The sequence below is a fragment of the Natrix helvetica genome, assembly GCF_964273705.1.
Source record: "Natrix helvetica genome assembly, chromosome: 2".
Classification (NCBI taxonomy): domain Eukaryota; kingdom Metazoa; phylum Chordata; class Lepidosauria; order Squamata; family Natricidae; genus Natrix; species Natrix helvetica.
Window position 1 is genome coordinate 167326518 of NC_138552.1, and position 16683 is coordinate 167343200.

At 37.8% G+C, this 16683-nt stretch overlaps 1 protein-coding gene across 1 annotated transcript in view; it reads left to right on the forward strand.

Annotated features, from left to right (window-relative positions):
• COL19A1 (collagen type XIX alpha 1 chain) overlaps positions 1–16683 on the forward strand; it is a gene marked incomplete at its 3' end in the record, with an annotated part of 189016 nt that overhangs the window by 146951 nt on the left and 25382 nt on the right. The window contains exons 29-38 of the mRNA XM_081943886.1: positions 367–408; positions 1315–1368; positions 2270–2323; positions 5494–5547; positions 7049–7102; positions 10328–10363; positions 11133–11183; positions 11515–11550; positions 14943–14969; positions 15589–15642. Of these exons, the coding sequence (XP_081800012.1) occupies positions 367–408; positions 1315–1368; positions 2270–2323; positions 5494–5547; positions 7049–7102; positions 10328–10363; positions 11133–11183; positions 11515–11550; positions 14943–14969; positions 15589–15642 (462 nt within the window). The remainder of the gene's footprint in view (positions 1–366; positions 409–1314; positions 1369–2269; positions 2324–5493; positions 5548–7048; positions 7103–10327; positions 10364–11132; positions 11184–11514; positions 11551–14942; positions 14970–15588; positions 15643–16683) is intronic.

The following is a 16683-nucleotide window of genomic DNA, read 5'->3' on the forward strand; positions in this document are numbered from 1 at the left end:
AGCAACTGAATTACTTTGCTAGATACTTCCCCTAAGTTATTCAGTTTGGCCCATAAAATCAACAATAGACTTCTGAAAAGCAGCATTAAAAGAAAATAATCAATTTAAATAACAATAAAATCTCACAACAAATTATATAATGCCAGGTTAAATTCAGGTTGCTTTCTGCAATTATTGATCATCTCTCTCAGTGTCAAAAATAGGGATAAACTGCATACCTTATTAACTTTTAAAACAGTGCTATTTTTTAATACAAGTATCGTACACTGTTTATCTGGGTAGGTGGAATAAACAAATCCAGTAAGGAAAAAAATAATGTGTTTTGGGATCATGTAAGCAGCAATCTAACAGTGTGTTTAATTACAGGTTGCTCTTCCTCTCCTTGGTGATATAAGTTCTTTATTAAAGGTAATTGTTTTTTTTTGTAGACACTCCATCCCATTTTTTAAAAACACATTTTCATAGGCTTGGTGGTTTGGATCCTTTCAGTCTTATCAGTCTTCAGCATGCACTGGCTTCCTAGCCATATAGATGGCATGATGATTAGAGGCAATGGAAGATTATTCATAATTTACCATCCACAATTTTTATTAACCATGAATGGTAAGTCAACCCAGAGTTTATTATTTAGGATAAGGAGTTTCATGTGCTTTTGGGTTTTAATGCCTCTGCTGTTTGGAGGATGACTTTGTCCCCCCTCCCTTCCGTTCAATCATGGCCAATTCTCAGTGACCCTGAAAGAAAATGACTGGCCCAAGGTCACCTAGCTGTCTTTGTGCCTCACATTCTCTCAGTTTGTAGCCTGATGCCTTAACCGTTACACCAAACTGAAGGGTTATATTTCTTTTACACAAATGTAAAATGACTAATGCTTTTTTTCTGCATGTATAACATCCATGCATTTTCAAAATCTTATCTAAATATCTTATCTAAAAAAATCTTAAATCTAAAGTTTTGTTTTAGCAACTTTTACAGAAGCTCCCTGAGTAAAGAAGACCCCTGCTTACAAATAGTTCTTAAGTTTAACATTCAATACTATTATTCTATTTATCACTTCATAAACAAAAATCCAAAATAAAGCAATGCTACCTTAAGCTCTGCTTCACCTTGTCAATATCTATCTTAGAAGAATAATCACCAAATCTTTTGATATTTTGATCAGAATGTTTTTCTCAGAGGAGAAAATGCAATGCTGCAGACCTATCATAGGCAAGATCTTGAAGTCAGGAAGGCGTATCTAGTATTATTTCCTGTGTGAATACATTCTCCAAGGCTACTTTTAAAAAAAACTACCATTGTCTTTGTGCCATTAAGGGAGATCCTGGTCCAAGAGGTCCCCCAGGAATCCCAGGAAGAGAAGGGTCAAAGGTGAGTTCCTCATGTGAGCTTTTTAAAATGTTTGCTCATTTATGGATTTTATTTAATTATACATGCAGGGTTGTTGCTTTTTTAAGTTGTAAGTACATTGTTATCACTATCAGAAATAATCAACATTTTGGCAGATTAAAAGACTATGTGCATCTCACATTCCTGCACACCCCCCCTCAGAATAAATGACCAGTTCTAGTTGATCAGCTCTTCTGGAAATGGCATAGAAGCTTTTAATTACAGCGATGGTTGCACAGGAGCAGAATTTATGAAGGAAACATTGTAAGAAAAGGAATCTGGGCAAGGCAATAGACTTTGCTAGATCACAGATTTTACACTTTGATCTGATTTCAAAATAATGTCAGAGCTGCACAAGAGTTCTCTGGGTTGCCATAGTGGTAATCCTAATAGCTTATTGTTGGACTCATTTTCATATGATTAGACCCCTCAGTCTGGTCCCTTGATTTATCATGGACAAATGATATTTTTTTAAAATTTACTTCATACTTAATGTTGCATTTTACAAAAAATGCGGGAACAATGAAGTGCCAAGGGGAATTCCTGTACAAAATTATCTTGAAAATTTTTCACGAGCGGATTCATATATACAAAGTGATCTCTCTTACTCTGTCATTCGGCATCAATACTGCAGTTCAATGAAAATTAAACAGTTCTCTTGAATTTAGTAGGATTCAACTCCAAGTGTGCATTGGATTACAAAGTTAACTGTGTAAATGTTTATATGCATTTAAACCATCATTGATGATGCAGTTGTTAGAGTTAAAGAACAAGGAATACGTTACAACCTCTGCGGTGCTATTTTGGCATCCATTACTTGAAACTGCTTCCTTTGATAAATGTGTTTTATAAACCAGGCAATGTCTATTTTCTTTGTCCCAAGGGGAGCAAAGGGGAACGTGGATTTCCTGGTCTTCTGGGAGAGAAAGGCGACGAGGTATGAAGATCTACTCCTGCTATAACAAGAACAGTTTTCCTATTTGTGTTACCCTTGTCACGTTCCAAATCTTCAATCTAGGCTTTCAGGCACTTGATTTAACAAGCCTCATTGTTGTCAGGGCCAGATCTATTAACTACACTACAGCCCTAGAAAGCAAGACATTTTTGCCATAGAGAAAGCATTTCTTCACCATCCGTTCCTCACTAAGTGAATTTACTTCATGTTTCCCCCGCCTCCTGCAAAAAAAAAAAAAAAAAAAGATTTTTCTTATTCATATTACCGAAGGCAAAAAATCTCCTCTGCCTAAAAAAATATGACTGCAGGTTCATAGATTCCCACATGACTAAGGATCTTTGGGATAAAGGGATTTTTAATGAGAAGGTGTTTTTTCCGCAGAAACATTTTTAAATTAGGAAACTTAAATGAAAGGTTATTTCTTGATTTCAGTTGATTAAAACATCCCTTACTTTTCTTCTTCTCCATAAATCTTGTTCCATTTTTTTCTGCCTTTATTCCATCGGCCTGTCTTTCTCTTCATTTTATTCTCTCCCTTTCTTTCTTTCTTTCTTTCTTTCTTTCTTTCTTTCTTTCCTTTTCGTCCTCTTTTCCCCCCTACCTCGTTCTGTTTGCCACCTGTTTCTCCTCTAACTATAAAAGAGAAAACATACCATAGATAGTGGGTGTTGCAACATTGTGTAATTGGCCATTTCTCTACTTGGTAGCTGAATAGCAATAGCACTTGGACTTATGTACCGCTTCACAGTGCTTTTACAGCCCTCTCCAAGCAGTTTACAAAGTCAGCATATTGCCCCCAATAATCTGGGTCCTCATACAAGAATTAATCATGTATACCTTGACAAATAGCTTACCATAATACATTTGCTTTGGGGAGATACTATATTTATTGATTTTAAAAAAAATAGGCAGAGGCTTAAATACAGCTCCATCTGTATACAACTATCAATGCCTTATGCTCCCATGTCTATTAGCAAAGATTAAAATAAAATAAAAAAATAGCAATATGGCATTAATATAGCAGAAGCCTAACTCGGAAACCTGTTCAATAAAATAGGCAGAATTATTCCAAATTCACCACAGGCAAGCAATTATATTTGCTTGCCTGGGCGAGATCATCCGTGGTTTTGGAGTGGGATATCATCTGTATGCTGATGATACTCAGCTATACATTTCCACTCCGAACCACCCCAATGAGGCCGTCGAAATGATGTCCCGGTGTCTGGAGGCCGTACGGGTCTGGATGGATGGCAACCGACTAAAACTCAACCCTTCCAAGACGGAGTGGCTGTGGCTTCCGGCCTCCCGGTTCAACCAGGTGCTTCCATCTCTGGCCATCGGGGGCGTCCAACTAGCCCCCATGGAACAGGTGCGCAATTTGGGCGTCCTCCTGGATACCCGGCTGTCCATGGATAACCATGTAACAGCCGTGGCAAGGGGGGCGTTCCATCAGGTTCGCCTGATGCGCCAATTGCGCCCCTTATTGGACCGGGATGCCCTACGCACAGTCACCCATGCGCTAGTGACGTCTCGCCTGGATTACTGCAATGCTCTCTACATGGGGCTTCCCTTGAGATGCACTCGGAGACTACAATTGGTCCAGAACGCGGCCGCGCGGGTGATTATGGGGAGGACTAGATACTCCCCTGTAACACCTCTCCTGCGCGAGCTGCACTGGCTGCCTGTGGTCTACCGAGTGCGTTTCAAGGTTTTGATTATGATCTTTAAAGCGCTCCATGGCACAGGGCCTAGTTATATGCAGGATCGCATCCTGCCCCACACATCCCTACGACCAATTCGCTCACACAGAGAGGGACTTCTCCGGGTGCCGTCCGCCAAACAGTGCCGGGGGGCGACACCCAGGAGCAGAGCCTTCTCTGTGATGGGCCCAGCCCTATGGAATGACCTCCCCCGTGACATCAGGATGATTTCCGATCTCCGCTCCTTCCGTGTACAGCTGAAGACCCACCTCTTTCAATTATCCGGCCTGGCTCAATCGCAATCGTAATTTTCCCATTCCTCCAAACTGTTTTTAAATTGTTCTTAAATATTAATTTTATTGGGTTTTTACAATTGGGGTATTTTAAAGCAGATTTTTAACTGTCTATTGATGTAATTTGCTTCCTCCTCCGTGTATGTATGTGTGTTGTGTATGTATGTACGTTTGGTGTTGTTATATATGTTTCATGTTATATGCTCCATTGTACGCCGCCCCGAGTCCTACTTGGAAAGGGAGCGGCTAATAAATCCAAATTTATTATTATTATTATTATTATTTATTGATTTGGGTGACTCGCAGTATCCTTACAGGTTTCTTTGTAATGCAGTAAAAGAAGCAGCAATAGCAGAAAATCAAGACACTTGATGTCAAGTAATTCTTAACAATACTTCACTCTTCAGAACCCATGAGCAAAAGGCAAATCCGAATAAAAGGGCTGGTTTATAATTGGCAATTAGATTTTTTAAGAGGCTCCAGAATGAGTGCAAATCCTTTTATTCGATGGTAGGTTGCTACCCCGACTCATTTAGTTACTGAGCAAGAGTCAAACTGCTGCACAGCTGATAAGCTTCTTAGGCAATCTAGCACTCTTCAATGGTTCTCACATTCTATTGCACGGCAAGTGGCTAAATTAATCCTGCATCCAGGACAGCAGATTGTATCTGAACGAAATAGAGTTTCAAGATCAGCAAAGCAGGATTGTACTTTAAATCAATCTGAAAATGTTTCTGGTTCCAATGATCTTTGAATAAACCTCACAGGAGAATTTTGAGAGAGGATACAGGTTCTAGAAATGGGTTTTTTTTCCCAGGCAGAAAGGGAGAATTAAAGTATGGTATCAAGAAACATGGTCTGTTTCCAGATTTTTTTTAATGTTACTTCAATATTCTCTAACTTTTACTGTATGTTCAGTTTTATTGTAAACTTGAATCAATACCTGCTTTTTTCTATGTGTGTTTAGGAACCTTCTTACATATTAGCATAATTTTTGACTTATCTGAACGAATTGTGTATAGAAAATATTTACTGCTATACTGTATAACTGTGTTTTCTATACATTTAGTTAAAGATTCTTGGCAATGGTTTAAACAAATATCACATACACATAAGCTTAGTTCACATATTCCCATTCACATATTTTGATTTATTTCAGGGCCTTCAAGGAATTCCAGGGCTACCTGGTGTGGCAGGACCACCAGGATCTTCTGTAAGTATTTGCTTTTATATTTGCCAGTGAAATATTGCAGCGTAATAACTTGACAGCTGTCACTCAATGTTCTTCTTAATGCAACTTGAAAAGATGATTTATAAAATTGAGTGCAAGTAATGGTACTTGATAGGTTACAGCAAACGGAAATACCTTAGTTGATGCCCTGCTAAGCAGGGTCAGATCTGGTTAATACTTCAGTGGAGATCAGTAGGAAGTTCTAGGAATGTAGAGTGGTTAATAACATCTAAAAAGAAGATATGGGCAAAAGATTTCCATGTTATTTTGTAATATAAAAAGAACATCTAATAAGTCCTAAACATGTTGAGAGTATTGGAATTTAAACAAATAATACAATAACTTGGAAGAAAATAATGCTGAAAAGCTTTGCAGTAACTGCAATAAAATGGTGGTTTTATCCCTAATTCTCTTTTAGTAGAATTGTCAATCTTACTCTGAGATGAGTTGTATGAAATGCATTATCTGCAAAAGGTACATGTAATATTCTATATTATTCTCTATCCACTACAGTTGTTTGTATATATAAAACAAATTGAGTACGCCAGTCACTTAGGGGTACTGCATCTGAGAAGAGTTAATTGATTAAGGAAGGAGTATGAAAGTACTCTTTTAAAGCCTCAAGCTAACTTAGATACCTGGTAAAATAGTAAACCTTCTTAGTTTAGACACCTTCTTGGTGTCTATACTTCCAACATAGAAGTCCCACTATTTTTGGCTATCTCTCTAGTGCTAAATGCCATCTATGCATTGTTATATATTTTAAAAGTTGCATTATTTTAAAATAGAATCATTGCAAATAATTTGTCAAAGCTGAGGAAAAGAAAGGAAATGACATCAAAAAAACAATTTTCAGCCATTCCATTTTAAAAATATGTCAAAGACATACAGCATCAATAAGATGCAGTATAGTACTTTGCCTCAAGCATACAGTGTTTTTTAGTTATATGATGAAGTGCAGCAGGAAGAAAGTTTGGAAACTTCAGGTAGTCCCAAAAATGTTTGCACATGATCCTTGGATGGCATTTCATTTATCCTGTAGCACTTGCACTTATTTGGACATTTGTTTAGGAAAAATTACTTGAAGGGCTGTTTTCTGCTGTATCAAACATATCCTCAGATCAAGTGGAGAGGATTTTTTTCTGTGTTCTACCCATGATGTAGGCAATGTAGCATAGACTTTATAGGAACTTCTCAAACATTATACCAATACTGAGAAACATGTTGCCCTGTGACTCCTAGGTCGGGTGCTGATGATGTTAATGTAATATTAGGATTTGCTTTCCTTCAGATAGAAGGTTTACTTGATGAGTTTCTCTACAATGTTGGTTTTGGTTTATTTCACCTGACATTTAAACATGTTTAAATAAATAATTGCACAAAAATCATCTGTTTTAAGACTACCTTCCAAAAGCACAGCTTTCAAACTCTGAATGTTATGACATTAAATTATTTTGGTTTATGTAATTTCTTTGTTTTACAGGGCTCAATAGGAAGACCTGGACATCCTGGTTCACCAGGAACAAAAGGCGAGAAGGTCTGCTACTCTTCACAGTACACGTGTACCCTTTTAAAACCATTTGTATTGTTTCTACTTAATTTCTTCTTAGTTAAATAAAGAATTCCAGGTGCACTCTTTAACTTTATTGAGATTGAATCTTTCATTTTATGGAAATTCAAAGATTTGTGGTTTGCATAGTTTGCATAGCAATACAAAGAAAATAATAACTACATTTGTTAGAGCTCTTTCACATAGAAATATTTTAAAATGCTATCTCTCATCTCAGTGGTAATTCCAAAAGTTCTTTGTACTTGACCCTCAATAAATATGGGCCCAAACATTGATTGTGCCTGATAGCAGAAATTGTAGTACTTCTTTTTTTTTTAAACAAAATTTTATTGGTTTTTAAAACAAAATATTCAAGGAAAGGGGTAATGGATGAAGTACAAATTTTGACAGTTACATTATGCAGGAAATGGCCCTTCCCCCCCATTCTCATAACTTTCATTTACTAATACATTAGTTTGTTATTACTAAGTACTATTTTGTCAGCAATAAACTTTTATCTTAAGATAATTTCAATCATTTTATATCACACAGATTTTCAAGTTCATTTTTGTGATCTGAGTTTTCTCAATGTTGCCTCTTCTCCCCCCCACCCCCTGGCAGGGCTCCGGCACCTCCCGTGTCCTGTAAGTCCGGTGTAGTGTCATTAGATTTATCTAGGAGGACTTTATTTTTTTCCATAAAGGCCTCAGCCTCAGTGGTCGTGTTGATTCTAACTCTCGTGTCCTCCCAGAATATTAGCATACCTTCTGGCAACAGCCATCGAAACCACACCCCTTTCTAGTATAATTTATTCGCTAAGAGCGAATATTTTTTTCTTTTATCTCTAACTTTCTTTGGGATCTGTTTCAGAATGGCTATTTCTCTATCCTTATATTTTAATGTTTGCCCCCTTTGTGCACTCAGAATCTCATCTCTTGTGGTCTTTCTAAGAAATTTGATGTGTACCTCCCTTGGGACATTGTGTGTTCTAGCATATGTTGAGTTTACTCTATAAACCAGGTCCATGTCCCACCCCATCTGTTGTCTGTCTTTTCCAATAAATTCAGCCGAAAAATTTGCCATAATATCCCTCAAGTTTTCATCATCAACCTCAATTACATTGAAACCTAAGAAAGAAGGACATTCGTTCAAATTTCGTTTTTATCTGGTGGTTCTCCAGTTCTTGATTTCCTTTCTGCACTCCCTTTACCTCTCTTCTCATCTCAGCCATTCCCTCCTCCAAAAGTTCCAGTCTCTGTGAATTTTGGGTCACATGGTCTTTATTCTCTCTGATCTGCTCATTCATTTCTTTCAGTTGATTTTTTAATTCCTCCTGCCCCTTTAAGAGTTGTTCAAACATCTGTTGAAAGTCCACTTCAGAGGGCTTGGGCTGGAACAGGGAAGTTAGTGTCTGTTGTCCGCTGGGGCTGGACGTTGAGGATGTTGGGGAGGAGCCCGCAAATCCAGGCTTCCCCGGTGGTGGTCTTTTGGGTGGCATTGTGGTAATCAGAGCTCAGAGATGAAAATGTCAATACAGAAAAAGAGCAACTGAGGAGGTGGTTAGCCGAGAGAGATCGCGAGGCAGAGGAGCCCAGACAAATAGGGACCTAGGTAATAAAGCAATAAAGTCCTTTGTTCCAAGTCCAGATTAAGATGTAACACGAGACTTCTCTGAGTGCCACCGAGACAAAGACAAAATGCCAGCAACTTCTGTAGGTGGAGTCAAATTTCAAAGTACATAAAGACAATGGAAGTGTGCCATCTTGCCCTGCCAGCTCCGGGATCCCAAGGCAAAAGTTTTCAAAGTTTTCAAAGTACAACAGATCATCACCTCATTTCACAATTGCAGTAAAGGAAATCTGCTTTTAGCTACGAGGGTGATTCCATTCCAAGGCTCCCCCCCTCCTCCTCTTCTGGGGCAGGGAGCAAAACAGTTTCAAGCCGCTTGTCCAAGGGGGGGGGGAAATCCCCCTCCCTCCAATCACACTTCCCAGCCACGAATTGAAGATCTTTCCAAATAGCTGACAGTCTGTTTATTTTCATTCAATCATCAAAGGGAACGGGGGGAATCTCCATCTCACCGCATTCTTCAAATCTCGAGTTTCATCTGGCTGCCTCAACGCGAAGATGCCGCAGCACCTCCCCTCTTGCCTCCCGGTGCCTAGGGTGATGCGGGCCCCCCCCGGCCGCCGCCAACACAGAAGATCCCCCGCTACACCGCCCCCTCGGCAGGAGCCCCTCCATGGCGTCCTGTGCCCCCCCAATCAAAGGGGAGCCCACCAGGAGTGCACGGGGCAAGCAAAACTTGCCCGTCGTGAACCGCAGTCGGAACCGGAAGCAGAAATTGTAGTACTTCTGATCTCATCTTTTTGCTGAAAGTTTATGCCTCTAAATGTGGTCATTTATCAACATGTAAACCCCAAAACTGACTTCTTAAATATGTTTACATAATGTCTCTGAAGTGTACTAAGAATAGATGAGTTCATTTAAAAAAATGGTTTTGAAATGTTCTAAGAGCTTCGACGTCAACAGCATTCTCAAGACTCTCGTAACCCATCTGTGGTTTAATGTTCTTCATCTGAGAATGAGTGCCTCCTGCTACAGCAATTTGTTTGATAGTACAGATTGATCACCTTCAATGCCATCTTTTAAGACAGAATGCACTTTCTTTTCGTTTTAAAATTTATATTCTAAATTTATATATTGCAATTTGTCATAAGGTTTTTTACATTGTAGAGACAATTTGTCACAGGGAACTGGTGGCAGTTATTTAGAAAAATATTTTTAACTTCAATAAAATATCTCCATTTTTCTCAACTTTATTAACATCCCACAGTGAAGTAGTTACACAGTGAAGTATTTTACAGCACTCACATCAAGAACGTTGATTTGGTCTTTTTCTTTTGAATAGATTTTAAAAACTGAAAGTAAAAAAATAGAATTAAGTTTTTAAATTGCATGGTAATTGTCACCATGGTTAGATTAGAATATTTCTTAGTCATTAAGTTGAAGTGCAGAGAACTTTTGGAATTACCACTGAGATAGAAGGTAGCATTTAAAAACATTTTTATGTGAAAGAGCTCTAGCAATTCTCAATATTATTTATTTTGTGCTACACATTTTAAATGCAAGTATTATCAGTATATATTCTGTAAAATCTTATTGTTCTCTGTGGAACAGGTCTTTTCAGAGTGTTATTCTTTTTTGGTATAGGGAAATGACGGTGCTCCTGGGACGCCTGGACCACCTGTAAGTAATTTGAATTCTCTTACAAATGACTAAAGTCCTAAAATATTTCATAATATGATTTTGGTGGAATAGATTCCCAAAGTTAGGGCAATATATCGTCAGGAAAAGTCTGTAGCAGGGAAGGAGTGAACCTAATCCAGGATTAGAATTAATTTCCTAACAGCTTCAATAGATCAAATATTGTCAGTCCCTTTATTCCTAGAGACGCGCCTGGCCTTAACATGATCTGTTTCTGTTAAGCGGAAACAATATTTTCCTGGAGAAAAATAGTCCATGGAGTCAAAGCATGGAAGTTCTTCCCTCTCATTCTTCACGGAGACCTTCGTTCTATACAGCAACAAACAGAGAAATATTATTCAGTAATGGTCTTTGAAAATATTTGGATTATATTTTTCAATCTGCTACTGCATATAAAAAAAGGCTTTGGGGGCGGAGATGTCAATCTTAACAACTGCTTTAAGACATTGCTTTTTACATGGTCAAGTGGAAGGCCATCTAAGTGCGAGCCATTGTCATTCTGCCTTCTATCATCCCTCATAATTTACTCTGCCCTGGAGAAAATAGACAATGGGAGGAAGGTGACCTAGGAACAGAAGGGAACCTACAGGTTGATCTTGCAGATCCTGCTTTTTGGTTTAGGAGAATTTCTAAAGCAAAAATTGTTGCTTCAGATAAAGGATATATAGTGGTGATATCTTAGAAGGCATTGGGACTTATTCTGAGTTTTAACGTTTCTCATTAATATATTCTTTTTATTTTTTTTCTTCAGGGTATGCCATATACTGAAAGTAGTGGGATGAGCAGCTTATATAAACTACAGGTATTTCGTAGCATGGAAAACATTTTTTTATTTGTTGAATGTGCATCTTGTTTTTATTGATTAAAAATAGCAAAATGGGAAAACAATCAGTTTTAATAATTTACATTTTTTAAAAAAATCAATGCAGATCTTCTAAGATCTACCTTTTACATCTAAACTACTGTATCTACCTATTACATCGAAAACATATAGTATTCCATAATATAAAACAAAGTCTCTTAATCCACAAAAGTTCAATTTAAAAAAGTAAGACCAATGGCACTAAGCTAACTATAAGTCACTTTACAAGATTTAAATTTTAATATAATGTGATGTCTTTTTTCCTTTGCAGGGAAATACTGGTTATGCTGGTCCCCCTGGGCCTCCTGTAAGTATGGTATTATTATTATTGTTTGATATTTATTATACATGAATATACTTCCAATTTTGCAGAAGTTACAACACTTTCTTGTTTCGATCCAGAAACGGGACTGATAAGAAAAAGAATAGCATTTTGCATAGTACTAATATTCACTAGTACCTAGATTCCACCTCATTTTGGTGTCTTTTTCTGTTAGATAGGGCAATGAGAAGGCATACTCAGGCTTAACGCAACAACAGCTCTTTATTATAACAGTCAAGTATCTACAATCCAGCGACTGTTCAGTCTGACAGCTCTCCTTTTATAGGGAGCTAGCTGTCAGACCTCTTGGCCAATCAGATTAAACCTCTGTTCCCCCCGGAACAGAGGACCAGAGTGGAAACCATGGTAGCTAGTGTTAATATCTAACACCCCTCCCCTCTTGGTTGGGATGTTCTTATTGGTCACATAGTCTTTGAGGTAGGCGGGTCTTTGTTTTGCTCTACCAGACCTGCGCAGTTCATTTGGAACCAGTTCTTCAGGTAGATAGGATGACCTGTCTGCTCCCCAGCTCCACTCTGTGGAACCTGCTGGAATTTACCCCAGGCCACGGCTGGAGTTCCCTGGCTTTGCTCACTTGGAGCTCCCTGTGGGCCTGCAACAAACTCAGATAAGTTTTCCAGACCTTGCGGGTTTGAGCTGGCTGTGGAAGGAGTGAATGTTTGCTCCTTTTGGGTAGGGCCTTGGCTGCTTTGTTCCGTAATTTCGTCTGGTGCCCTAAGATTGGAGTGGGAGTGGTGATCACAGAGTTGGTCAATATGCCTCCTCCAATTTCTACCATCCTCCAGCTCTAATAAATAAGAGCGAGGCCCGGTGATGCCTATTTCCGTGACAGGGATCCACAGAGTTCCCCTGGCATAGTTGTGGGCGTATACTGAATCCCCTATGCTAAAGTTTCGAATCTTGCTTGTGGAGTCTGGGGGCGATGTGGCAGAGTAGTTTGGGTGTAGCCGGTCTAAGTGGGACCTTAGACAGTGACCCATGAGAAGCTCGGAGGGGCTTCTCCCCGTGGTGGTGCTTGGCGTAATGTGTTGGATTAGTAAATAGTGATCAACCCGTGTTTGCCAATCACCCGGGCCCATTCTGGCAAGGGCCTCTTTAGCCGATCACACCATTCTCTCCGCCTGACCATTGGAGGCCGGGTGGAATGGCGCGACTAGGGCATGCTGAATTCCCTGGCTAGCTAAGTTGCATGGCCATGAATTGGGGCCCATTGTCTGAGACCAAGACATCGGGCAGGCCATGCGTGGAGAAAAGTCTCCGTAGTACCTTGATGACCGCCTCTGCCATGGTAGAGGTCATCAGAGCTACCTCTAACCATTTCGAATATGCGTCCACAACTATTAGGAACTATTAGGAATGTTTGGCCATGAACAGGGCCTGCAAAGTCAATGTGCACCCTAGACCAGGGTGCCTGAGGGTGCTCCCACTCCTGAGCGGGCGCCTCTGGGGGAGCTGGTCTGGATTCCTGACACGGAGTGCAAGTGGCCACCCACTCTTCTATCTCCCTGTCCATGTTAGGCCACCAGATGTAACTCCTAGCCAAGGACTTCATCCTGACGATGCCAGGATGCCCCATATGTAATGCCTCCAATACTGCCTTTCTCAGTTTGTTTGGAACAACCACCCGGTCCCCCCACAGTAAACAGCCCTTGACAACTGTGATAAGTTAGCTAACAAATCTCCAGACTTTTATCACTTAAAAAAAAGGAATGAAATGAAAAATCAAATTGGAATCTGGTCAAAAATATCCCTCTAGAATCACTTCTTGTTTCTTATCAACCTGTAAAAAATTGACACAATTATAGGAGAAAATGTAATTTTCTGATATATACTGAGGTGATTGTAAACAGTTTCCAAATATTTCTTTAATGACATTGTTTTCCAACCAATTACATATATATGAGATCAATTAATTGAAAAGATAAACACATATTTTTAGATATATTAGATGATGAATAGTAGTAAATATATGTTTTTAGTAAAATAGTTTAGATTTGTTGATGACAGTAAAATAAATAAGGATTTATTTCAAAAGAAAGAAAAGCATAAGCATGATAAGAATAGTTGAGTACAGCAGTGAAGATGTTTCTACAAAGAATAATAAATATTATGATCTATATAAAAGCCAGGCCTGTCAAGAAAATATTCTCAAGAGTTGGTTTTCTTATTGTTTACTATGAGTGGCTGCTTTGGGAAATATTTTGACACATACTTTTGAAATGAAAAATGGCTTTGATCAATATTTAGTTACGGAAAGGCATATAAGTTTATTATCAGTGATTTCAAAGTGCAGCTAGGCTATTTAACTAATTTTTTGAGAAATTGAACACTCAATACTTCACTGCAAACTGACATAATATTCTTCAATATATTAAAGTCATTTATTAGGAAAATTGAATTATAGAAATATTAAATGGAAGATGCAAATGTAAATATGTTTCCCTTTTAAAATAACTTATTCAGAGCAATAACATATAAAGAATTGTATTTTAAGGTTTCTCTGAAATTATATGTTAAAAATGATTTATCAGATGTAGCTAAGATATGCAAATTCTTACCTGGAGATCAAACCTATTCATTGCTAAACCGACTCATTAGTATCCAGAATGAGTAATTCATCGATATCTTTTCTGACAATTCTTTTAAAATAAGATTCTTGTCACATTCCCTCCCTGAATTTTAGATCAATGTGCAAAACGATTACAGAAAATTATATCAGAAGTTCAGAATCTTGATTCCATTTGAAGAAACTGTCCAAATTTCTCCAACCTCATTCTTTCCATTAAAAAATGGGCTTTTAAAATTGGTTATTGTTTATTTCCAAATAAAACATTTCATTTTATGAAGATGCAAAGATCTATTTTTATTTCAAGTGTCATTATTAAAAATAATAGATATATGTACAGGGTTTCTTGCCCAACCCTGACCCCAGTGGATGGATGAGTTTTATTCATAGAATGAAATCAACATGAGTTAATTTTTTATTTGTGGATAAATGATAAGTGAGGGAGATGGAAGGATAAGAAACATGATAAATAAACAAACAAATAATTAAATAATCTGCTGTAATGTTCTATTTCTTGCAAAGTAATTCCCTGCAAATATTAAGGAATAAAAGTTCATAGCAAATGGAAAATAAAGGCATTCCCCAGATTATTTTTCAAATACCATTTTTTTCCTAGACTCAGAACATTTGTGGAATGATGGCTCCTAAGAAAAAGCAAATAATCACATTTCATGAGCTAATTCATGTGGAAGATTCTTGATTCTGATAAAAGGCCATAAAATCATTGGATTAATCTCATGGAGTATCAGTCTCATAAATAAATGATGTACTGTATCCTATTGTCTTACAGGGCCCAAAGGGGGAGACTGGAGCCATGGTATGTAATGGGTAAAATAAGTTCTTATTTGTAAAATGTGCCCTGATGTTTTTTGTCATTAGTTTCCATTTCCAGTTTCCATTTACCTTCTTCTCCCCCTCTGGATAGTTAGTTTCAGCAGGGGAGAGTAAGCAAATGGCCCCAAAGAACAGTATGTCAAGATGGAGAGGAGATTTGTGGACGTTTGTCCAGTTTCAAAACTAGAAGCCAACAATGACCATTTGGCTTACTTATGAAGCTAAAAGAGAGAGTCTGGCCTCATAAAAGGAACCATTTTATGCACATATAGTTGCACTATGCAATTAAGTCTTATCAGATATGATGATGGAAACCAAATTAGTACAAGGTTCAGATCCTTTAAAAATGGCCATTAGTTCTTATTTGTGCAAGAGAATGTAATCACAAGTATTATGCCCCTGTGTAACCTAAATACTGTATTGCCAGACAACACACAGAAAACAATATTGCATCTGAAAACACTTTTTAGTTTCAAGTTATTAAAATGCTCAGCGGGGGGGGAAATGGTCATTTCCAAGTAGCAGATTGTGAAATACATCTGGCTTTATTTACTTAGGGTGTTGAAATCAGAAACAATTGTCTTTTTATTTGTTTTTCCAAGGGTGAAGCGGGCCCAATGGGACTACCAGGTTTAGAAGGGCTACCAGGAGAAAAGGTATAATTTTAATTGCAAAATTACATATGGAAAATTGATTGCATTTTCCTACTGACAATTTCACAGAATAAGTTGAAGGTAGAAGTAAAACCTGCTATGCAACAACAAAAATATTGGTTGATGATTCTTGGATAATAACTGTTATTACTTTTGGCAATGCTTTGCACCAGGCTGGCAACTATGGCCTGTGAATCTAAATGGAATGTACTATAAATTCAGATAAAATTTAGGGTGGCAGAACTTTAACTTTAACTTTTATTTGATTTCTAGACCGCCCCTCTCCCAGAAGGGACTCGAAGAAAAGACTATACTTGATTTTACATATGGCATTAGATCATGGCTTAGTTAACCATGTTTTATGAAAAATATTGGCTGGATTTATAAACCACTAACCATAAACCTTTGTTCTAAACCACCATAGCTAAGAGCATACAGTCCAAAACACCAAGACAAAGCATATGATTGCTTATCCATTTATTACAAAATACAGATTTAACCTGTATAAATTTTGCTTTCCTAATCTTTCCAAATTATCTTTCTATATTGTCTGTGAGTGTTATTGAGCAACTGATTAGACTGTGATGAATGTGAGAAACAAATCAGACAATTGGTTTATTAGAGTATTCTATACTCTACATTAGATAATATAGCATATTTGGCAGGAGTGGCCAGGACAGTAGAAGTTTTATTACTACCGTAGTGGACTCTTAATATTTTCCAGGAATAATTTACATACAACTAACTTCATTTCAATAGGCTCCTCTATTATGTTCTCTAAAAACCAAGTTGGCAGGGAATTGAAATTGCCTTAATTGTAATAGAAATAAAAAATATAGGAAAAGAGAATGTGCTATCCATGCAGTGAGGTTAATAAATGACAAAAAGGAGATTAAAACAGAATTAACTGTATGATGAAATATTTTGAATATTCCCACTATATTATTACTGTTATCAAAATAATGGTCATTACCCCTGGCTATAAGCTACCCTGTTTTTTCCAGTTTTCCAGTATTGTTAGTCCACCAGTCAGAAAACTTCATT